The 25,577-nt window shown below is 35.5% G+C and overlaps 1 protein-coding gene across 6 annotated transcripts in view; it reads right to left on the bottom strand.

Moving 5' to 3' along the window:
• Positions 1 to 5,991: 5,991 nt before the first annotated feature.
• The window catches only part of LOC110035892 (protein IQ-DOMAIN 1), a 28,865-nt gene continuing 9,279 nt past the window's right edge, over positions 5,992 to 25,577 (bottom strand). For all 6 annotated transcript variants that reach the window (XM_020740211.1, XM_020740212.1, XM_020740210.1 and 3 more), the window contains 4 exons: positions 17,567 to 17,731; positions 16,575 to 16,802; positions 6,389 to 6,502; positions 5,992 to 6,321 (listed from right to left, as the gene is read on the bottom strand). In XM_020740211.1, the coding sequence (XP_020595870.1) occupies positions 5,995 to 6,321; positions 6,389 to 6,502; positions 16,575 to 16,802; positions 17,567 to 17,731 (834 nt within the window). In that variant the 3' untranslated portion in view covers positions 5,992 to 5,994. The remainder of the gene's footprint in view (positions 6,322 to 6,388; positions 6,503 to 16,574; positions 16,803 to 17,566; positions 17,732 to 25,577) is intronic.

Raw genomic sequence — 25,577 nt, forward strand, 5'->3', positions numbered from 1 at the left:
CAGACTCCGTAGCCTCTAATAATCTTTGACTACTGCTCGTTGACCACCATCAAATACTATCAATTGCCCCTTGGTCGCCACCACCAGTGAACTCTGTTGTGTAATTATGTATCTCTGACTACTGTACAACAAAGTATCCTGATGATTATTCAACAAAGTATCTTGAATACAATGTAAAGAAGTATCACAAATAGAGTATAACGTATACACATCGCATTAAAAATCTAGTGAAAACTTCCAGCTTCAAGTACTTACAACCACTATACTCAGAATACAACCTTTCTCAAACTCCTTAAGTTTTCTACAAATTGTGCATGAACGAGTGTTGTACTTGTTGTAGTGTTGTAACTTTTCCTCCCAAAATTTGGCATAAGGGTGTTTCTCTGTAATTACACACTTATAGTAAATTACTTTGACTGGGCTAGACCCAATGATTTTTTCCCTTTTCTGATTTTTCTACTTAAAAAGTCTTGGTGTCTTCTCCTGTCATTTTTATTTTATTTGTGTGTGTGTTGGATCCTTATACAACTCTGAGAAATTAAAGTATCACTTTACTATCAAGAATCCTTTGACATGCAACATGAGTATTGAGGGACTTGCTTTGTGGTTTGAGTATGGTGGTTATTGCAGTGTTTGTTAGTGTTTTTCATCTTGCGCTATATATCTTTTTTGGTTGTGGTGAGAAAGAATTTCTTTATTTTTTTTCTTAGGGCTTTTCTTTTATGAGTTGTAATGCTTAACTTTCAAATTTTCTCATAATGCAATAAAAGAACATAAAGGGTGATACATAAGTTCTCTTCAAACCTATTTTGAATAAACTATGGGTGATACATCATTATAAAATTTATATGATCAAATAAAATCTTGATGAGATTCTAAGATCTCAAAAGATTTAAATATTTAAAATATACATGTTTTGAAAAAAAAATATGAGATAACTTGAATTTTTTTTACCAAATATATAATCAAAATAAATATTTCAAAATGACTACCCCAACCCTTGATTTGAGTCTACATGGACTAAATTAAGCACTAGAAAATATAATTGGAAATTTTATGACACCATTTGGAGGGCTGAATTTATAATCAAAATAAACATTTTAACAAGAAAAATATAATTAAATCAATATTGCAAAATCCTAAAACTATTCAAGCATTAATATGAATAATTAATATCATTAAATCAAATGGATCAACAAAGTTCATTTGATGGAATATATTAATTTTTTTGAAAAAAATGACAGAAATAGCCCTACTTCTATCATAAGGTTTCTTCAATGATTCTTTTCTATTATATTGTATGATTGGATTATATTAATTACAATCAACAATTTATATCAATAGGATTATTCTTATTTAGTCAAGTCTAGGGTTTTTTCTCTTATTACATTTTCAATATGAAAAAATTTGTCTCTCATGAGCTGCTCTCACTTATTTCTTGTGCGTGTTGTAAAATTTTTATAAAACACTAAGATAATAAATTTTATTCGCCCGCCTCAAACATTTCAACACATAACAAAAGAAGAGGAGAGACAAAAATTTTAGCAGGCAACCTAGTTTTCTCTTTTAAGTATTATTTACAAATTTAAATTAAATTGAACAATCTAACTACTTCAATTATGACTAAGGGTCCGTTTGGGGCAGTTTATGCGTTTCAGGATAAACTGCTTATCCTGAAACGCGGCCCGCGGGCCGGCCGCAGGGGTCGACTCGCGACCTACGTTTAGTGTAAAAACCGAAACACAGTTTCAGATAAGCTGACGAAACACGCAAACCAAACGGTACGACGGCGTTTTGAAAACGCCGCCCGCACTTATAAGCTGCCCAAACGGACCATAAGTCGCCTATTCACAAGAAAGAATTTAAGAGAGGTACAAGAGGGCTTGTGCCACCCTATTTCTATTTTATGAGTACTAATGCTCCACTAATAAATTTTCTTGTCACATAGTAAAAGAACATATATAAGGATGATACATCATTATAAAATTAATCTGATCAAATATTGACCATCATGAGATTGTAACTCCACAAAAGTCTTAAATGTTTAAATTCAAAAGTTTTCAAATCAATTTTTGAGACCATTCAAATTTTGTTTTTACTAAAATTATAATCAAAGCAAATATTTGGAAATGAAAAACCTAGGGATATCAAAGTTTGATGTACGTAAATCAAGTGTTTGACAATATAATTAAAGTTTAATAACACTAATTAAAAGATTAAATAATCAAAGAATCTTGCATTTTTATTGTTTAAGAGCATCTAAACAAAAAAAAAATCCAACAAAACTAAGATTGCACAATCCGAATATCATCACTGCCTTAAAATTTCTAAGGAATATCATATAATCAAATAGTTCAACATGATCAATTAGATGAAATTCATTAATTTAGTTAAAATTATCAGAACCTCCATACTTCCCCCTAGGGCTGTAAACGGGCCAAGCTTGAGCGAGCTCAGGCTTGGCTCGTTCGAAATAGGTCGTGTTTGAAATCGGCTCCTGAACAGTGTGTTCGTGTTCGACTCGATTTAAATATTCGTGTTCGTGTTCGGCTCGTGTTCGGCTCGAAATTGGCTCGTTAAACTAAAATTGAGAAAAATAAATGTAAAGTGTGTGATTCAAATTTAGATCAAATTATACAAAAGAAGACACTAACCACATTGCCACATGATGTGTTATGATTTAAACTTAGACATAAATATATATAATATATTATTATATAAATAATACATGTAATATATTATTATATAAAAAGTTATATAATTTTTTTTTTTTCGAGCCATTTCGAGCCGAACACGAGCAAACAAACTGTTGGTCTTGTTCGGCTCGTTTACATTTCGAGCTTCAAAATTTGTTCGTGTTCTGCTCGTTCGTTAAGCCTAATGAGCCGAACACGAGCTTCTTAACGAGCCGAAGCCAATTTGACAGCCCTACTCTCTCTCTCTATCTCTCTCTCTCAACTTTGGGGGAATATGAGAGCTGCCTTCAATAGTTCATTGTTATCATATTATATAATGGGAAAATATCATCCATAATCTACAACTCATATTAATATATTTAATCAATTTTGATAAGTAATAATTTTTATTTTTCATGCCCTTAGCTTATCTCATCTTTTTGTGTGTAAAATTTTTTAAAATGCTAATATGATAATTTTTCTTTCTGCAGCCACAAATATTCCAACTTATAACAAAAGAGAGATGAAAGACAAAAATATTATGATGTTAATTGGTTCTCTCTTCCAGCCAAGGCTTAAAAAGTAAATCAAATCATCGATCCAACATTTCAATCTTCTAAGAACTCAAAAGGATTAAGATTTTAATTAAAAATTATTTGAAATGATTTTCATCATTAAAATTTTGTTTGTTAACACTCAAAACAAATATTTATAAGAGATTAACCAATGATATAAATTGCTCTTAATTTAAGTCTTAATGACCATCAATATAAAATAAAAAAAATTATGGTATTATATTCGAGATAAAATACTTTCTAAATTTTATATTCTTATAATCAAAATGAGTATCTAAATAGAAGAATGTCATTAGAGCATTGAAATTGCTAAAGATTATCATAAATTACTAGATGTAATGTATTAATTTTTAGTTGAAGTAAGAATGTCCCCACTTCTAATATGAGAGTTATCTTCAACAATTTATTTTTACCATATTAAATAATGGGAGACAATATTCCATAGTCTAAAGCTTATATTTATAGGGTTATTCAATTTAATTAAGTCGGGGGCCTTTTCCTCTCACTTAATTTTTCATGTAAAAGATTTCATTTATTTTATGAGCTTCTCTCAACTTATTTTACCTTTATATTTGTGATTTTCTTTTGTTTGCTACAACTATTTTAATAGACAATAATAATAAAAAAAAGATAAGAAAAAAATATTAGGAGATTATTTGGTTTTATATTTTAAATAAGATTTTAAAAATTTAATTAGATTGATTGATTGATCACCTAATGAGTTAATTCCTGAATAAGTTCCCTAATCGCCTGCGAGGATTTAATATAGTTGTAAAAGAGCATGTGTGTTCTCATTAAATGAAACGAAATCAAACACTTGAAAAATGCAATTTAAAATTTTAGGATATCACTTAAGAGATTATAATCACTCTATGTTTTGCATTTATATAATCAAAATGACTATTTCACCTAGAGGAATTAAAATCATGATTGTAGAATCTTAATACCATTCAAGCTTTAAAACTTCTAAAGAAGGGCAAATGATTAAGAGGATTAACATATTGTATAGAATAGAATGCATTAATATTTAATTGAAATGAATAAACTTATTATGTAAACCAATTTGATTGTGTTCTTGCATACTTCATTTAAATGCTAAAAAAACTATGTTAATCCTCTTAATCATTAATTTGATATGAATAGTTTCTTGCATACTTGATTTATATACATCCACAATTTGATGCTTTTAATAGCAAATATTTAATGTATGCCCTCTTCAAATATTTAAATTAATTTATATGCTCAAAAAAATATTCATGACTTTTGCTTAGAATCAGAATGAGCCTAATGCAATTTTGATGAGATGACATGTTCAAATCTTGATTAATTTAGCATCATCTAATAGATGACCATATATATAGAAATCAGACTAAATAAACTTTTTTTTTTTTGTTCATGCTCTATAATTCATAAAGGATTTCTTTTTATTATTCTCACATATTTGTATCATTATTATGGTTGGTGTTAGCTCCTGTGATGGACAAAATTAGAGAAAGTCGTCTTAGATGGTTTGGTCACATTTAACGTCGACCATCTGATGATCTGATTAGGGGAGTAGATGTTTTAGATGTTTTATAGATGTTTTAGATTCGACTTGTGTTAAGAAAGATGGTGGTAGACCTAGAAAGACTTGGGCTTATTGTATTAAAAATGATCTTAATTTACTAGAACTAAATGAAAATATAACACTAAATAGGAGGCAATGGAAAAAAAAGATTCATGTAGCCGACCCCACATGGGATTAAGGCTTTGTTACTATTGTTGTTGTTGTTGTTGTATTATTTGTATCATTATTATGACATTTAAATAATTTCTACATTTGCTACATCTTCATATTTTATGCTGATTGATCATTTGAGCATTAAATCTTTCCCTTCTTTTTCTAATTCAATATCCCATTTGATTTTCACAATTTTACTTCAATGTTTTTGTACTATTTACATATCTAGCACCTAATTCCTATGAATTTACAAGTCCAACACCTAAACTTCGGTTCTAAGATATGTATTTCAATCTTAAAAGTTAAAAAAAAGTATTTTTGATGTGAAAAAAAAAAAAAGATTTTGGTTGTATAAATGTGAAAAGTAGGATTAGGTGTTAATATAAAAATACATAGAAATTTTCGAACGAGCCAAACACGAGCCCAGCCTGAGCTCGCTTATGCTCGGCTCGTTTATAGCCCTAGCATTGATAGGTTGAATTTCAATCTAAAACTCAAAAGAAAAAGAACAAAGAGGGGAAGGATGCATAAAAACAAGTGAATGTTAAAAATACCAACGAAATGTACGGTAGGAAGTATAAAATTAAGTAAATGACAAGGAAAAAGAAACGAAAAAATGTACAGGGATCATTGTTTGAAAAGTGGGCAACACAACACAATCATGCGAAGCAGTCCACATCTCCGGAGCCACAGCCCCATCTTATTCTAAAGAAGAAGCTATTGTGAGGGTTTAAAGGACAAACAATCTTTCAACCCACAACCAATCTGTGAAAGCTAAGATCACATGGACAGCACACACATAAAGATAAATTACAGCTAACCTTTCTTTTCCAGCAGTAACCTGCACTTTATGTAGGAGAGAGTGCATGGCCAATCAAGTTCTTCAAAAAAGACGCAGGATGTCGCAGGTGCAGGGATTCTTTTCAGAGACTTTCTAAACTTTCACTGTGAAAAAATGAACGAAGGAGGCTTCAATCTATCATTATTTACCACTCAGCATGTTTAATGTTGTGGATTGGTGTTCTCAGACAACTTCACAGGTCTGCATAGTCACCATAGCGGGATTCTGTTCTTTGTTAGCAGCCTTTTCTTCTACCAAACGAGCTGAAAACTTCTTTGCAGGGATCTTAGTGGTGGGAATGGGAGGCTTGGTTGAGCTTTGTGCACTGGCTATGGATGGATCTCCCTTCTTAATTGCCTTGACTGCTACTTTAGATTGTGTTTTCTGAAGGCTAGAGATCCTCATCTCCCATGGGCGAGCAGTAATCCATCTTTCCATCCAGCTCCAGCCCCAATTTCCACTACCAATTTCATATGTCTGCCAATGGTTTGCACCAGGGTTGGCCCTCCACTGCAGTAGGATAAGCCATGTTTTAGTTGGTTGGTGAAAACATTGAATAGATTATTTTATAGCAAACCTGATGAGAGAATGCATAGGCCATGGCCCGTTCGCGTTTAACTGCAGCTTCTTCTCTTTGATAGATTCTGGAGAGGATTTCATCCATTGTTTCAACGCCTCCAGACCATTCCACCTGTTAGCTAGTAAATGAAGTTATGATTTGGAGTCCATATAAATCCATTGGCTACTGTACGACTATTAAATGGATGCAAAACTGAATGTATGTCTGATAGAACTGAGATGTAATAAATAGTGTATTGATTCAAAAACGTTGAAGCAAAAAAGACCGCCAAGGCTGTAACACCCGAAGTGGGGATTTAGGTTGAGCCCAATAATAGATGTCAGATGCCCATGAACTCAATAGTTTATACTAAGGGGATCTTAAATCTGTTATCAGAGGGCCCCTAAATGTAAAGTCCACTACTAGTACAGTATCCCTTATTTGGAACTACTCTTGCATGCATGTCAACAACATCCCCACTATCACTAAATTTCAAATAAAAGCTATTTTAATTTCATTAGCCACGCACTAAGAGCTAAGAAAATATATAGAGCCAGGGGGAGACGCCCACTTTTGAACATTGCCTGACCATGCTATAAAATCAACAAGACCTATAAGAATCACAAATTATATGGAACCTTGGTTGGGTGTAATATGAATTGTTGAAGCTTAAGCTGACATTGTACTATCTGAAAAAAAAAAATATATATTATTTGGAAATTTCGGTTCAAACCAACCTTCTTGACTGTTACTTCTTAAGAGACAAATGTCTCTTCCAAGTCGAATAAGAGTGAGAACGAGAAACAGAGAAGCATAGAGCATCTTATGTGGAAGAAGAAGAAGAAAAACAAGAACGAGGAGGAGGCCTTATAACCTGGATGTGCTTGCGTGCGTCTAGGACAAGGAAGGCAATGCGTGCGTAGGCGTCATCACATGAGAGGGGAAGAGTCAAAGCTGAAGACTCAATAAGCCTCACTTTGCATGTGAACGACCCCGTGAGTTGTGAGCAGAAGAGGAAGAAGACGATGTCGACGAAGCATTGGTGCTGGCAGGAAGAAGACATCATGCGGGAGGGGGAGAACCGAGCCTTGTGTGCACTCCTATGCGGTTTCCGAGTAAAAGAGTGTTGGTTTTATTTTTGTTTGAAAGATTTGATTATGAAAATAAAACTGAAGAGAACTCAAATATTTAATTATTTAAATAATCGAAGATGACATTATAAGTAATATGTCATCTCAAAAGATGAGAATATGACTTAATAATGGGTTCAGTTATTCATACTAACAAATTTATAAAATTTGTTTGGTCAGCAAAAATAACAAAAGACCGTTCCCCTATCTAACATGAAGATTAGATAATTTCCTCTATCTAATACAAAAATTAGATATAGTTTAAATTATCTGGCTTACTAATCTCATATAGGCGCAAACCCCTATAGTTAATTACAACTTAAACAATTAAAATCACTTAAGAAAATTCTTGATTAAGATTAGGGTTATGTCTTCAAGAATTCAAAATTTAATTTCCACGATTGATTATAAAAAAATCAACTAGAAAGTGCTAAATGTAGAAAAATTATTTCGGAAACCCGAAGAAATGATAAGTAAGAGATGTCGAAGATATCAAGGAAACATCAATGACATCTCAACTATCTTATGGTTTAACTTTACATTTTTGAAAGAAAAACTATTTGATGTTTGAATCCTTACATTTTTTATTTAGAACTTTAGAACTTATATCCCATGATCGTGAGAAAGCCGAGAAGGCGAGGATTTACATCATGCAAGACAAACAATCTCAGAATCCTAAAACTAAGGCGATGTTCACTGAAAAAAGTGAAACATCGAAACTTAGTCTAAAGAAAGAAAGCACACAATCAAACATGCAAAATGAACTTACAACCCTGACTAAAAAATGCTATCATCCAAACCACTTAAATGCATTTTAAAACCATGAAGACCACTCTCAATGGATGCAGAATAGGAAAAGTTGTTATTTATTAAGAATTGTAGGTCTTACAACTTAATCATAACGATCAAGATGCCTAAATATGTATGTTATGCAAAATGCCCTAAAAATAATGCAAGTTTCTTTTTTGTAATTTAAAAATAAATATTTCAAAGTTCACCACACTCGGATGAGTTTTATTATATTGAGTTAACTCTTAGTATTAAGTGATCAACAAGCTGTGAAATAGGTATGCAATGTCCTTGATGATGAATGCACAAATGATTTGTTCAAAAGGTCAATTGGTATGCATAAGAAGAACACATTCTATAAGATAGTCGTTCTCACAGGTCAAAACACCCATTTCCGTACAATGAGTGAGGGTCTGAATACAAAGAATAGAACCATATGGAATGAGCATGCCTATGACAATTTTTTCGTGATTATTCCAAAATAGTAAATAGGTTCATACTCAATTTTATTTAATTGTAAATTTTTTTTATTTTAGAATGCATGTTTGACTAAGTTGTGAATGCAGTGTGATAATGTAATTTTTGTTTGAGGTTATGAGTTCCATTTTATTTTAAAAAATTATGTTTCAATTGTTTAGTTGAGTAGAACATAAAGCCATTATAAAGCCTATCTCGAATCCAGACAAAAAACACACAAAAAAACAACTTGAATTTTGGTGTCAGGCTATCGAACACAAGACAACAAAGCAAAGACACAACTGAAGGTACAAACCTTAGACCAATATCAGACTCGACAATATAAAATTGACATCTAAAGATCATTATTATTTAGTTGGGGTTCACTACACATTTTGTTCATCTTATTGTGGATCATTCAAATGTCAAACTCTATAAAAGAAAAGACCCAACAAGAAAGAAAAACCTATGAAACTATAACCATCCAAATTAACTAAGCCCTGTGTTACTACAACCCTGCAAAAATAAGTTAGCATATCTTAGGTTAACTATAGCAACCTAGAGACATGTTAAAAAAAAACTAATGCAACCTAAACTAGCAGGTATAAGAAAGCACATAAATTAATATCTACTCATAATAAACATTCAGTCTAGTGAAGCAATTCACTCTAATCAAACATCTCTAACGGGCAAACCACGCCACAAAATTATCTACTCCTATGAAGTCTATATAGGTGAGTGTTTTATGACGTCTAAGATTGGTGAGTGTGAAGGTGAAGAAAAATAATTAAATTTTATTTTGGTACGACACCAGTCAAGATCTCATGGTTCTGTATCCCAATACTGTCGGGTTTGGCCCTACTTAGTCAGCATAGATAATCTATTCTAACCAAAAGATAATTGTCAGCAACCATGGGTTTCGTCGTCCAAGAAATCGTAGCCCCAAATGTTAATTATTATTTTCAAATTGTCCACATTTGAGGTTGGTTTTCATTCTTTTATTTATTATTTATTTTTAATTAAAGAAAAAATTCTTTTATTTGAGTTGGTTTGAAATTTTCTGATTTTTATGAAATTTTTAGATTTGAAATTGTCTGTTATGAAGCATAAAAATATTGCATACATTAATACTTTTATGTGCATGTTAAAAGAAGGAAATCACCCTCTTATAGTACTGTGCGGGAACACCAAGTTACTCGTGCATAGAGATATTTTTTTCCTACCACGTTACACAATTGTGAAACTACGATCACTAACTGCAGTGCCCTTCTGAGAGTATCAGCCCAGGGTGAGTAGACACCCTACCACCTAAGATAATCTTGTAATTTAAATCATGAACTGCAGTGTCGACGAACTAATATTGGTACGGGGCGAGTAGACATAATTCTACCTTAGATAATCTTGTAATTTATATCACAAACCGTTGTGCCGACAAAATAATATCAAATATGGAAGTATTCGATTATGTTTTGATGGTGCTCATGTAATGAATGTGAAAGTTAATAGTATGATTTATATTTGAGTTAAAAATTTAAACTTCACAAAATAAAGTGAAAATTAATGCATATAGAATTTTAGATTATTTCTATTGGACATAATTGAAAGTGAATAAGCCAATATTCAATATTTCATTCAGCATATATGTTTAAATAGAGTTTACATCGTTTTACAAATAAACCAAATAAAGCCCTCTTATTACACAACTCTCAACACTCCCCCTCAAGATGTGTAAAATATATTCACTGAGCCCATCTTGTCACATAATCAAGCTAACATCACTGAACTAAGCCCTTTAATGAGGCAATAAGCCACCTGCTCTCCAGTAGATACAAGATTTAGCTTCAATAATTCGTTATTCAGCTTCTCCTTGATGAACAATCTATCAATCTCTACATATTTGGTTCTATCGTGTTGCATCGGGCTGTTAGCGTGTTGATTGCAGACTTGTTGTCATACCACTATTTCATTTGAGTTCTCAGATCCACTTTGAATTCAAGCAACAAAGCTTTCAGCCGCATCATCTCTGCAACTCCTAATGCCATGTCCCTGTATTATACATTTACTGTTGATCTTGCTACAACAGGTTGTTTTTTGCTCTTCCACGACACCAAGTTTCCACCTACAAATATGCAGTACCACGACGTGGATCATTTGTCATCAGCACAACTTGCCCAGTCAGAATCACAAAAGCCCTCAATATCTACATGTTCATTTTTCCTGAATATCAATTGTTTCCCTAATGCACACTTTAGATACCTCAAAATCTGATACAATGCATCCATATGATCCTTCCTTGAATCATGCATAGAGCGGCTCACCACACTTACTGCAAATGAAATATCTGGTCGAGTGTACATAGATAGATCAGGCGGCCCGCCAGCCTCTGATACCTCTCACAATTGACTGATTCACCCATCTTTGTACTGAGTTTGACCTTCTGATCAATTGGAGAGACTGCGGGCTTGCACCCTCGCATACATGTCTCCATGAGAAGATCCAATACATATTTTCTCTGAGATAGGAAAAAACCCTCAGGTCCATGGGCAACTTCAATCCCAAGAAAATATTTGAGTTGTCTCAAATACTTTACTTCAAAATGCTTCCCCAATCTTCCCTTCAATTAAGCAATCTTTGTCGTATCATCACCAGTGATAATTATGTCATCCACATACATAGCAATTATGATAGTGTGACCCTCATATTGCTCCAAGAATACTTGTGTGGCCTGCATTGATCCGTTGATATCTCGTGCCAACCATCGACATTCTAAGCTTATCAAACCAGGCTCGAGAAGACTGTTTTAAGTCATACGGTGACTTCCTGAGCATACACACCTTACCCATTATCTGGGATGTATTGAATCTTGGTGGTATCTTCACATATACCTCCTCCAGTAGCTCCCAATGAAAAAAAGTATTCTTCACATCCAGTTGGTGGAGTCTTCATCCACTATTCACAGCTAGAAAATCCAGTGTCATTACAGTACTCATCTTTGCTACTGGTGCAAAAGTTTCATTATAGTCAATGTCATACGTCTGATTGTACTCTTTTGTCACTAGTCGTGCCTTGTACCTCTCTACCTTCCCTTCTGAAGGTTGTTTTACTGTGAAGATCCACTTGCATCCAGCTGTCTTCTTCCTTGCTGGTAGTGGTACAATCTCCCATAATTGATTTTTATGAAGAGCTTTAAGCTCTTCATGCATCGCCGCTTTCCACTTGAGATCCTCTTTAACAACCTGCTAACACTTGAGTACAGAGACAATCCAATGATGCAATGAATGCTACATGAAAAGGTAAGATGTTAAAATAAGAAATAAAGTTCACAAGGTCAAGTTCCCACCCAAAACGATTAGGAGGATGTCCTGCATTGCTACGAGAGGTTCTTTTCAATGTTGGAGAGGGGGACGGATGAGAAATAATATCACCCAGGACTTTTGAATCAAAGGTGGATGGTGTAGGTGTCTCAAAAGTTGGGGAAGACTGAGACAAGGAACTTGTTGGCATTGCAAAATCTGTTCCCTTAGTTTGATTTTTCCTCTGTGTAACACTCTTAGCTCACCTTCAACATGAATCCTTCCACCTTAGTAGTCTTCTCGATTTCCGTCTCTTTAGATGATTCATCCCACATCACAGGGCATGGCATTGCTCCCACTTGCACTACTACATAACCACTACTACGCACTTTCTCTTGCCTTGTAGACTTCACCTCTAGAGTGCAGTATGATTCAAACTCTTTGAATGACACATCTATACTCACAAAAAGTTTCTTTTCAATCAGACTCGAACAGACATAACCCTTATGAGTAGCAAAATAACCCACAAATACACATTTCACAGTTCTGGGATCCAAGTTTCTTACAGATGGTTTGTTTTCTTTCACAAAACATACACATCCAAATACCTTCAACGGAATGATCTCACCATTGTCTCCTTTCAACATCTGACAAGGAGACTTTCACTTCAATATTTTTTAGGGCATCCTGTTAATCAATTGAGCAGCTGTCAACATTGTTTGCCCCTCATAAGTGATGTGGGACATTCATTGTCATCGTCATGTTTCGAGCAAGAAGGATCTCACCATTTTCTCCTTTCAACATCTGACAAGGAGACTTTCACTCCAATATTTTTGGGAGCATCCTGTTAATCACTTGAGCAACTGTCAACACTACTTGCCCCCCATAAGTGATGTGGGACATTCATTGTCATCCATGCTTCGGGCTACCTCTAGAAGATGTTGATTCTTCCTCTCAGCTACTCCATTCTGTGTTAGTGTGTATGAGCATGTGGTTTGGTGTTGTATTTCTTAGGCTGACAAGTAGTCCTCAAATGCTTTGTTGATATATTCTGTCTCATTATCGGATCTCAATGTCTTCACAATTGCCCCATATTGGATATGAATTGCTTTGTGATGAAGTTTAAGCAAGTAACTACCTCACTCGTTAGTTTCATCAAGTATATACAGATAATAATAGAAAAACAATTAATAAACATAGCAAAATAATGATAAAAATTCATGAACTAGTAGGACAAGGCCCCTATACATCACAATGTATCAAATCAAATACACCAGAGCTCCTCTTCCCAGAACTGACGTAAGAGCTCCTGATAAGCTTGCCAAACTCACAAGCATCACACACAAGTTTCTCCTTCTTTGCCTTTTTCATACATATATGGATACAACCAACTCAATAAACTAAGGCTAGGATGCCACATATGTTTGCGATGTAGTAGTAACACACCCTCGACGTTCCTCCCAAATTCTCATATTGCGGTACTTTCTACCATGGACTCTAGAGTTGAGTCCATCCCCTCTCGGTCCAAGTACCAAAGTCTGCTATGCCACGTTCCAGTGCCAAGTGTCCGACACATTCCTTTCTCTTGGAAGATCACCTGAGGGATATCAAAAGAAGCAATGCATTTTAGCTGGTGAATAATGACACTAATGGATAAGAGAGCATGCAAAACATTGGACAAAATCATATGATTGAACATCTCACTGTACCCTTACCAACTATAGGTTGTGTTGTATCATTAACAGACTGTATAACTCTTTGGTACTGCTAGATGAGTATATGAAGAGAACTCTCTAGCAGTACCTGCCACGTGATGAAAAGAACCAGAATCTATGATCCATTCTGATGAACCTGCGGTGGAAATAGAGGCAAGAGCAAGTGTCACCAGTACCTTTGCTGAAGTGAGCATAAGTGGCAATGTTACCCCTTGATGTCGATGGATTTGAAGCATCCTCAGCTTCATCTCCTGCTGCTCTCTGTTTCCTCTTCAACAGCTCCAGAAACTCATGATTCTCACTAGTAAAGATCACACCCGCCTCTCCCTCGTCCTCTGCTATCACCAGATTTGCTCGTTTGCCCCATTTTCCACCTTTTTGACCCCCACGACCACGACCTCGACCTCCACTCTATCCACGCCCACCTGTCTCTCTCTCCTTCGGTGGCTTAGGATAGGTCTGCTCAGATGAACAGCTTCAACACAGTTGTAGCACTTGCGATTCTTCCCCTGAACACCTAACATAACTGAGCTCACAACAGCCAATGCTGATCAGGCACTTGAAAAGCCATTTAACTCGGAGTGTAGCTTCATACGACTCTCGTGTGTCATCGCAACAATGGCCTCATTTAGTTTAGGAATAATCGCCTGAGCTAGGAGGAAATATCTTCCCTGATCAAAGGCTGAATTCAGATGAGCCGGGAACTCAATAGTCCTCATATGTGTAAGCATTCTGGGTCGCAACTCGACATCGGTGAGAAATAATCAAGATACACCCACTACCTCTCCAACTCTATGGATTAGGTTTTCTCACTTCGTACCACAGATTCTATCTCGCGTTGAATCTAGAATACCCTCATGTGATTCTCAGCACCAACATAAATCTTCTTCAACTTTCCCAGATTCCACTCATCGAATGCCATCGACTATGGACGCGATTGAAGGAACCATTAAGTTGAGCAGCCATGTGTAGACTAAGGCGTGAACGGTCCTCCACTTATCCCTCTCAACACTGTCACTTTTTGGTTCGTCCTCAGTCAGATATCAGTCTAGTCTCTTCCCTACTAAAGCTGTCTCAATCCGAAGTGACCAGCTAAAATAAGTGGTCGGTTCATCGAGCTTCAGATCCACATGAGGGAGGGAGTCCGTCGAAGCCTGTGTTGAACCTGTCAAGGCACTAGCTCCCTGTATGAGCCTTATAAGGTCCTTCAAAACATCAAGATCAATCCTTCCCAGAAGATACAATCCATTACTCCCCATACTATCTCCATCTCCAGTCATCTTCGATCACCTGGACTCTCTTCTGGGTCATACAAACCACGAACAATTCCCTTCCGCCTTTGCACCCAATTTTTATCTATCTCATCATCAAGATCGGGATCTTCTTCGTGTGGCAAGCCAACTGCAGCAGGTGTAGCGGCACAAACCTGGAAATGAGGTTGTAGCTACGGCAGGGGCCTGGACAAACGGTGGCGGCCTGGACAGATGATGATGGCAGACTGGAGGGCGGCGACTGCAGACAAGAGGGGGGCGGCGGCTGCAACCGGGAGGGCGGCGGCCTGAAACTGGACAAGACTCCGTCTCCCACACGTTGGACGCGGGACGTGGCTCCCGCACGAGACGCAGGTGCGTCTCCGACACTAGACGTCACAGATAGAAGCAAGCGGGCCAATCGAAGGTACCAACGAGCAGCGGGTCCTGAAGAACCAGAGCAACGATTAATCGGACAGGGAACGACGGGATGCAATCGATGCAGGCTGTCAGGGTTGGCTCTGGTACCAAATTGAAACTAAATAAGCTCAAATTCAATATTTTATTCAGCATATATGTTTAAATAGAGGATAAAACGTTTTATAAATAAACCAGATAAAACCCTCTTATTACAAAAAAGTCTCAACAAACATATATCATGAATACATAAATTATATTATTATATAATTTTTTATAATGAAATATGAAAGACTATAATACAAATTGTTTTCTTTTTCCTTGGGCGGCTGTTGTTTAGAAGTGTGATTACTTCACTGAGTCATTTTAGAGAACTCATTATGTTGTTTTAATACTTTTTCATTTTTAAGCTTTTAATAAGATGAATACTAGAAAAGATAATGTGTACAAAAGGCGAAGTCATCAATCCGAAATGTTAACTTTTATTTGATCAATTAAATTATTTTCCTTAGTGAATGTTTCAATATATTTGGATTGTAAATTCTTAGTGATAAATGACAGTAAAAAAAAATTAATTTTCATCATTCGATTGTTCGTTCCCACCTTAGTTAATTATAAGTTCCGAGACAGGTCATGACAATATGTGCTATAACTATTATATTAAGAACTTATTTCTCTTTCGATGCAGGACTTTTCTTAATCTCACATGCATCTCAATAAAAAAAAATAAAAAATGCCTTCATCTAAACAAGAGATAATGATAATATTGCATACATCCATCTCTACCCAAAATCACAACAGCAATACTGGTTTGCACCAACTAATGCCTTCGCTAGAATACAAAATTGACCTTTGATAACAACGTGATAAAATACATAATCAAACGTAATTAGTTGAGAGGTTGTGGTTATCTCTATCAGATTTCATTTCATTAAATGAAAATGCAGGATATGCAGTTTGATTTATAAGATCAAAATAAGATGCACCAAGGCAAAAAATAAATACACTAAGAAGAAGATTTAAATTGAACTTTTTATAGTAGATCAGAGTATAGAAGCTTCAAATTTAACAGGATATTCTTTAAAATAATATTTAAAAAAAACAACTGGAGAAAAAAACTCCCCAGAGGAAAAGAAAGCAAAGACAGAACATACTTCTAAATCATGAAGCTTGGCCTCAAGTTTCACTTGGTTTTCATGTCTCTTCTGCTTAATTCGGCCTTCTTTTGCCATAGAAACTCGCCGAGCTCTTATTTCTGCCTGTATTTTGCTCCAGGATTGGGCACACCGTAAAGTGATAGATGTCTGCCTTTTAATAAAATCACCATCAGAGAGAGAACGTAATCTTTGGGTTCCTTTCAGTTGGCGTGCAATTTTTCTAGCCTGAAAAACAAAGCAAATTGGATAGTGTAATCGATGATCATATTATCCAGCATCAATCAGATGGAACATGAAAAAATGCGGACGATATAGAAGAAATGGTAAAGGCAGGAGAGCTTGAGAGGTATCAAAAGAAATGTGCAAATTAAGAATAGATGAACCTACAGGCCACAGTATCCATGAGAACCTAGCTTTTTCTTACCATCACATGCAACCCACACCCACTTTGTTATTTAAAAAACTTAATACTTAGAACAGTATTTCATATCTAACTAGCACGGAATATTAGATAACTTAAGTAACATTTTGTTTAAACTTAGGTGGTAACATCTTTTAACTCATAGTTTCACTAGTTGACAACAATGTTGGCCATAATAGCAAAACACATACAGCATAGTCATAACTACCGAACACTTTATTATTTCAAAAACTTGATACTTAGAACAGTATTTCATATCTAACTAGCATGGAATAATAGATTAACTTAAGTAACATTTTGTTTAAGCTTAGGTGGTAACATCTTTTAACTCATAGTTTCACTAGTTGACATCAATGTTGGCCATCATAGCAAAATACATACAGCTTAGTGATAACTACCAAACACTCCAGCTCAATAGTTAATATTTAGCAACAATGGAAAACAATTATGATCTAAAATATGGTACAAAAATTGCATAAATTTAGAAATATTCCTATCCATTTTCAATAAAAATTTACTGATCTAAATAGTTATAGAAAAGAAGGTATGTCAGAAAGGAATTACAAACCTGGTAGCATCGAAATGCAGTTTGAATTCTAATAGCCGCTATTTCAGAATTTAAACCAGAATCTCCAATATTATTTCTGCTACAAGAACCATTATATAATTTATTTGATGATTTATTGGGCAGATTTTTCAACTTGAATCCATTTGACTGGTCACAAATAGACCCCTGTTGTACAGCAAGCAAATTTGTTAATACAATGCCAAAAAAGATATAATTGAGGTGCACATATAACAAGATAAATACAAAAAAAATTACACAGTAGAAACAAGGTGAGATGCTGCCATTTAAAAAAAACAACTATCAATAATGAATTGTTCGCTATAACCATAAGCACTGCTGAAGCAATTTTCACTGAGGTTAACCATTGAAGATGCAGTGAAGCAGGTGGGATAATGGAGCAGAAGCAGGAAATTACAGGGGAAGATTTCAGTATAACAGTTTAGAATGAGAATCCTATTGCTAGAGTTCGTACAGTTTATATTGACAGTAATACGGGTAAAATGGAGAATCAGTACAAAACATCACGTGGTTAAGGTTAGGTGAGGTTATTTGTATCAACGGTGTTTGAGTAGGTTGTGAAGGGGACCACAGGTCCTATGTGCTGCTGCCAGTGATGGTTGCCGAGTTACAGAGTATATTTCAGCGTAAAAACTTAATATGAGATTCCTATTGCTAGTGTTTATACAGTGTACAGTTTATATAGACAGTAAGAAGGGTATAGTGGTGAATAAGTATACATCATGTGGTTAAGGTGAGGTGAGGATTTCTGTATCTATGGAGATTAAGTAGGTCGTGAAAGGGGACTGCAGATCCCATGTGCTGCTGCTAGTGAGATTGCTGCATGGAAGATGATCAAAGATCCAAGAGTAGATCGTCAACTTGGAAGTACGAGCTGACATTGTGTGGTGGAAAGTGACCTAGTGAGTATGATCACGAATGAAATGGTAATCTACTTCAATGTGCTTAGTTCTGGCTTGAAGTACTAGATTGCTGGCCGAGCAATAGTAAATGCTATCCAAATGGATGGGTGTTGGAGTTGTAGTAGAAGCTTTGAATTCCTACAGCAGGTTTCTTTAGTTTAACCAAAGAATGTTTGTAGTGGCAGAGGCTAAAACTCTAACTTTTGTTTCTGTGGATGACCTAGCCACGGTTGGTTGCTTCTTGACAGACTAGAAGGTGAGAGTTGAGCCCAGGTAGGTGCAGTAGCATGATGTAGATTTTTGGTCAAGAGGAATGTTGACCCAGTCAGCATTATATAGAATTTGATAGAATGATCACTTCTTATGATGGGAAAACTTTGATTGAGTGTGTTTTCGAGATAACGAAAGAGTCACTTGAGGAAGTTGATAGTAGTGAGTGAAAGATTGGTGCGTGCGTTCGCTGATATATGGGCGGGGGTTACATTTAGATATTGAAGGGCGCCAATGAGATGTCGGTTTTAGTATGGATCTGATAGTGGTGTGGAAGCGATGGCTAAAGGGAAGTGGTTTAGATAGAAATGGAGTTGGAACCGGCTTGGATTGAAGCATGACAAATGATTGTAGAACATTTGTGAGATAGGATGTTTAATGTAGAAAATAACCATGGGGCACTTGAAAAACTAAGAACTGGATGCTCAGGTGTGGATGAGGTTGGTGATAGTGATGGAGGAGTTGCTGGTGATAAGAATATCATCTACATAGACCAATAGGTAGACAGTAATGTTATCCTAGTGATTGGGAAGAAGGGACTGATCTGCAGTGTTGAGAATGAAACCATAGTTAAGAAGGTAAGTGCTGAAGGTGGATTACCACTAATTGCGGGCTTTTCTTAGCCATAGAAAGCTTATGGTAATTGGCACACATGGTGGGGGTATTGGGGTCAGTGAAGCCTGGTGGTTTTGACATATAAACAAGATCATCTAAATTGTTGTGGAGGAAGACGTTGGAGATATCGAGTCAGTGGAGTGGCCATTTGTGAAGGCTACTTATGGTGAGGAGAATGCGAATTGTAGGGAATTCGGCAACAAAACAGGTTTTGTCGTAGTCTTGGTCATGTAGTTGTTTGAGCCCGAGCTACAAGTCTAGCCTTGTGGCAGGCAATGATGCCATCAGCATTGTGCTTTGTCTTAAACATCCATCAACAGCCTAAAACATTATGATTGGGTGGAGGAGGTACTAGTTTCTAGGTCCCTATTGCTGGAGAGCGAGGAATCCAAAATACATAGCTTCTGTCCACTGGAAGAGTTTAATAGTTTAGGTGAAGTTGGTGGTATCTGATGATATGGGAGTTGGAGAGAGATGATAATGAAGGTAGAGAATTATTTTGGCTTCGAGTGAACTTGTCTTCGAACAGGCTGCCATGTGGTGAGATCGTGTGTAGGAGTGAAATGGTTGGGTTTGTACATGTAAAGGTGGAAGGTTTGAGAGTCGTTGCAGTTAGCATGGTGGGAAGGCAGGGTTGTAGCGTGGGTGTGGGGAGCAGTAAAGTGGGTGGTGTAGTAGGATGGGGTTGTGAGTTGGATTGAGGCTGCAACAATTGTTAATAAAGGAAGGTAGTTTCATCAAAAGTACATGTCTAGAAATAGTGAGTTTTATAGAGCAGAAGTCATAGTAGCGATAACATTTGTGGTTGGAGCTATAGCCAATAAACGAAGATGCAGTGAGACAAATTGGAAGAGAACTGTTGTAGGTTGTGCCATGAAAAGCACTAGCACCCAAATGTTCATAAATGAGCATATGTGGATTTTTTTTTTTGTACAACAGTTGATAGGTAGATTTTAAGTAGTTTGTAGTGGATGGTAGACAATTTATTAAATAGGTGGTTGTTAGTAAGTATTCTACCTATAAAAGAGAAGGGAGTTGGGCAGTATTTAGAAGTATTTAGAAGTATTATAGATAAAGACAAGTATTTAACACTACCATTGTCGGTCTCAAGCCTGAATGTGAAAATTGGAGGGTTGCGTTAGGTAGCCAACAGCAAGCGTAAAACTTGTCGAAAAAAAAATCATGACATAGATATATCAATGAGATGCCTATGCTTGCGTTCAGCCAATCCGTTTTGTTCTAGTGTATGTGGACAGTTGAACTGATGCAAATACCACAAGAAGAAAGAAGAAAGATAACCGTCAAAGGATGATAGGGGCATGCACCTCCTCCATCTAATCTTAGGTATGTTATGAGCATATTGAATTGATTAAGTATCATTTTGTGAAAGTTAATGAAGTGTTGAGTAGTTTCTGATTTGGCATATTAGATTTGTCTAGCAATAACCAAAATAAGGGGTGTTTGGCTGCAGGAAAAATTTAACATCAATAGGATTTAGTAAATCCGGATTTAACATGAATCGAAAGGCAAATTTTGGACGTTAAATCTGAAATTTCATAAATTCATGAAAATTATGCTTTATGTTTGGCTGGATTTGGTAAATCCAACCAATAAATCATATTAATAAGGCGCCGCAAAACAACCCCTAAGAGTTTATAAACAATACATAATATTTGAAACCATAGAAAGAGGGAAGGCAAAAAGGTCTATAAGTGTTGGTACTTGATATAAGGGTAGTTTATGACTCTTGTTTATGCGATCGACATTGTAGAAAGAGAAAATTGGTGGAATTAGCTTTAATTGGAGACCATAGCTGCAACTTAGGAATGCAAGTGACCGAGATGTTGACGGCAAACCAAACAGTAAGTGAAGGAGCCCAGCATAGTGATCAGTGGTTTGGAAGAAACATAATATAAACCTTTATCAGCTAGACCTTGGAGAAGGATTTTCTTGCTTGCTTATTCCTGGAAACAAAAACAAAAACCAAACGAATCACAAGAGAAAATACATGTTGTCTTTGGCTAATTGGTGAATAGAGATGAGATTGTGAGATAGAGTAGATGCATGAAGGAGAGGAGAGGATAAGCATATGATTGGGGGTGAGGAGGATGTCATTGCCAATATGGGAGATTAGCGCAGATTGACCATTCCCTACAATCACTTGTTCTGCATCAGGGGAAGGAGTGGGGTGTTGAAGATTCTCCTGGCGCCGGAAGAGGTAAGAAGAAACTCCTAAATCTAAAACTTATTCATGTGCTAGCTATGGAGCAGTGATGATTAAGGCATTGCAGTGAGGGATAAAAGAGAATGTTGGCTTGTATTGTAAGTTTGATCTGTGCCAACAGTTGGCTGCAGAATGACCAGGTTTCAGACAGATTTGGCAAGTGATGGAGTTTTGGCTTTGTTTGTGAAAAATTTTACGGTTTGAGATTTGTGCAATAAAAATTTGTTTGAGATTTGCAACTTCGATTAGTGGCAATGGCTAGAGGGGGTTCTATTTTGCAGATTTTATAGAAAGCATAATTTCCTTGCTAAATAATGGGAGCAGAAATCATTTAGGCTAATGAGGTTCAGTTGTGTCCTAACAGCTATTTTATGTAAGATTCAAATTTCCTTTTTTTTTCTCCTTGTGACTCGCACAAACTTCCTTATTATCTTCGTTTTTGCCTCTAGATTTCGGCAATTTCGTGAAACCTTCACTTTATTCTCTCCCACTATCACTGCTGCCTTTCCGGTTTGAACACGACTCTCTTGTTTTTTTTTTTTTTTTCCGTTCGTTGGTTCCCTGCCTCTCTGCTCACTATAAAAAGGGTCGAAACCATAGACCAGTAGCCATCCCCTTCACAACCATCAAAAGCACTTTCCTCTCAAACCCTAGTCACAGCCTTATCATCCCCTTGCCTTGCTCGGTAAGATCTAGTGAGAGCCGACGCCTTCTCCTTGTTCTCCTTCTGCTTCCCGATTTAAAGAGGCAGAAGCTTAGGGCAAAACTTGCCTTCCCTATATGCTGCTGCTAGACCTCATTGATCAAGCTTTTCACCTCCTTCCCGAAGTCGTGGCAGTCACCGTCCCCTTCGTTCTTCAACTCTGTGGCTACCCGTCCTCATCATTGATTGAATACATACCACAACTGAGGCCAAAGGGTGAACTCACTCCTTGCTTTCTACTCTTCTTTCGTTCAGTAATATTGTTATCAAATTTAAAATCAATTAGATTTAATATTTTCTTGAAAATCTCAGTAGGTTAGATTGTGCTAATTTCAAGCAATCCCGACACCTAACCTAATAAATAATTAATCTTATTACAATTAATTGCATAATTATTAAATTTTGGGGATTCTAATTTGTGTAGGATTTGCTAGTCAACGTCGTTTGAACAAATAAATTCAAAGTTTATTTCTCGTTTTAAGGTAAGTAACTGTTCGTTATTATGGGATAAATGTACTCTTCCTAGTTAAGGGCATTATCCTTGCTAATTGTATTAGATTCGTAGCTAATTTTAGCTTTGTCATTCGTACAATTTTGATTCCATTCATATATTTGTCATAATTTCTATTTTTGCTCATAATAACATTAATGTGTAATTAGCTTCATTTTATTGTTGTGTAGCCTCGTGCTTAATTATTCACTTTTCATTAATTCAATATTTATTATTTCTTTTATATCTTTGATGTGGTAAATTTTGTTATTCCAATTACATAATTGTTTATAAATATTGGTGGATATTTTGTAATTATATTCCTATGTTTTGATTGTGATGAAATATAAATCGGTATTGAACCACTTTGGTATGGCTAGCTGAACTGACAGGTCCTCAGAGAAATCAATGGATTTCCCTATGTGGCAACCCAGAGCTATAAAAGAAGGAAATTTGAAGTCATAAAGGATTTTTTTCTCCACCATTTTCTTTGAAGCGCTCGACCCCTGGAGTGACACCGAGGGGAGAAGACATATTGGGGGAATCACCGTAGAAAGCTTGCAGCCATCAACATACTTTGTTGGAGCAATTCTGAGAAGAGTGTGAGAGTCTGAGTCAGAGTTCTCCAAAGAGATAACAAGTGTGTGATTATTGTACTCAAAAAGGTGGAAAATCATATAATGAGTAGAATGTTCATGTAATTTGGGGAAGAAGATCGATGAGATCGTTCCAAATTTTGTTTATTTTGAATTTTCAATGGAATGTCTTTTGTCCATCTGTATGTGTATGAATTAAACTTTTTTCTCCATTGAATTAGATTTTATGCAAATTAGAATTGTCTTTATTGTATGATCGTGTAATTTGGATTTTAGACCGATAGTTTAATCTTTTGAATTTAATTTACTCATAAATTGATCACTTATGAAGTTAAAATGGATTGTGATCAAGTACTACGAGAGTAGGCTAATGAATCAATTAGGTTAAAATATAACTACTCCAACTAGCCCTCCTATCCTTGTTGAGGATGCCCAACCAACCCAACCTGAAGATTAGAAGAAGAATTTCATGTGTTCACAAGGAGGAAGAAAAATCTTGAGCAGGCAGAAGACAACTGCTCAAACCAAAACCCAAGTTTGCATTCACCTGAAATTCCGGGTAAAGAGAAGTCTAGTATACATGAGTTATCCCCTTCTTCTGATGTTGGAGACAAGAAAAGTAGACGCTCGATCGCTCGAGAGACGAAGGCTTTACGAGAGACATACAAAGAACGCAACCGCACCTGGGTTATGGCGCATTTAGGTTAAGTTAATACATATATTTATTTATGTATTTATTTTATTTAAATAAGTAATATTTTGAAAGTTAAATTGATGTTTATCGAGATTAGTATTAATATGGGTTTTTCTAGTCAATGGTACAAATTAAAGGTTTTTAATTGAGAAGATCAATAATTTGAGAGAGTTGTTCAAGGAACGAACGATCAAAGGAATTTATTTGGGGTATGCTGTTACTTCAAAAAGTTTGTTCAACATAATTTAGGAAAAATTTAAATGGAACTATTAATGTAAGTTGTAATCCACCTTTAGTTTTGCACAAAGTATGATATAACAAATTAAATGTGAATAAAATTAAATGATTAATATAATATTATAATTTATATTTATAAACATTAAATAGAGGAGGGAACTAAAAGTTCAAGGTGAAGAAAATCAAGAATATTAAGTTGAATGATTATATTTTTAAATTTCAATAATCTTCTTTATTTCAAAATGTATGTTTGATTTTATGCATACTCAAGTTCAGTTAGATTCAAAGGAAAGATATGCAAGAATTGCATGACAGATAATTGCACATTAGAGTAAGTATGGATGTTAAATATAATTGCAAAACAATTTAGTTTAGGAAAAAAAATCAAATCATTGTATGACACTAGTAGATATATACATATTACTTTATCGCATGATCACACACACACACACACAGATAGAAATATTACATAAGAAAAGAATGCATGATATAAAAGAATGAAATAGCTTATATATGAATGCTTCTATGTGCATGTTAAGAGAAGTTCGCTCTCCAATGGTATACGAAAGGGATACCAGCGTACCCGCGCGAATGCATAATATGAAAGAATGAAATAACTTACATGCGAATGCTTGAATGTACATGTTAAGAGGGGTTCACTTTTCAATGGTATACGCAGGAGATGCCAGTGTACCCGAGCGTGTATATGTTTTCCTACTGCCCCAGGCAATCATGATGTTTATATCACTAACCATTGTAACAATGGGAGAATATCAGACAGGGGAGAATGGACAGAGCTTATCACCCCAGACAATTGTGATATTTAGATGACTAATCACTGTGTCGATAGGAGAATTTCAATCAGAGGCAAGTAAGGACATTTTCACCTTAGACAATTGTGTTGATTAGATGTTAGCTATTGTGCCGATAAAAAATATCGGTCAAGAGTGTGTTATGTTATTTTGACGGTGGTTATGCTAAGAATACAAAATAAAAATAAAGTTAAAGTTAATGTATATAGAAGTTCAGAGTATTTTCATTTAGTAAAGGTCATTGATACAAGCATTAACAATATTCATAGATTTCTTATAGAAATATAAAGGACTTGCATATTTAAAGAGTTCTTATAGAAATATGAAAGACGAGCATGCATATTGTTTTCTCTTCCTTGGGTTGTAGTTTAGAAGTGTGATTACTCTTAGGTTATTTTTATATAACTCGTTATGTTGTTTTAAATATATTTATCAGGTTTAAGTTTTTTA

The sequence above is a fragment of the Phalaenopsis equestris genome, unplaced genomic scaffold (assembly GCF_001263595.1).
Source record: "Phalaenopsis equestris unplaced genomic scaffold, ASM126359v1 Scaffold200668, whole genome shotgun sequence".
NCBI classification, from domain to species: domain Eukaryota; kingdom Viridiplantae; phylum Streptophyta; class Magnoliopsida; order Asparagales; family Orchidaceae; genus Phalaenopsis; species Phalaenopsis equestris.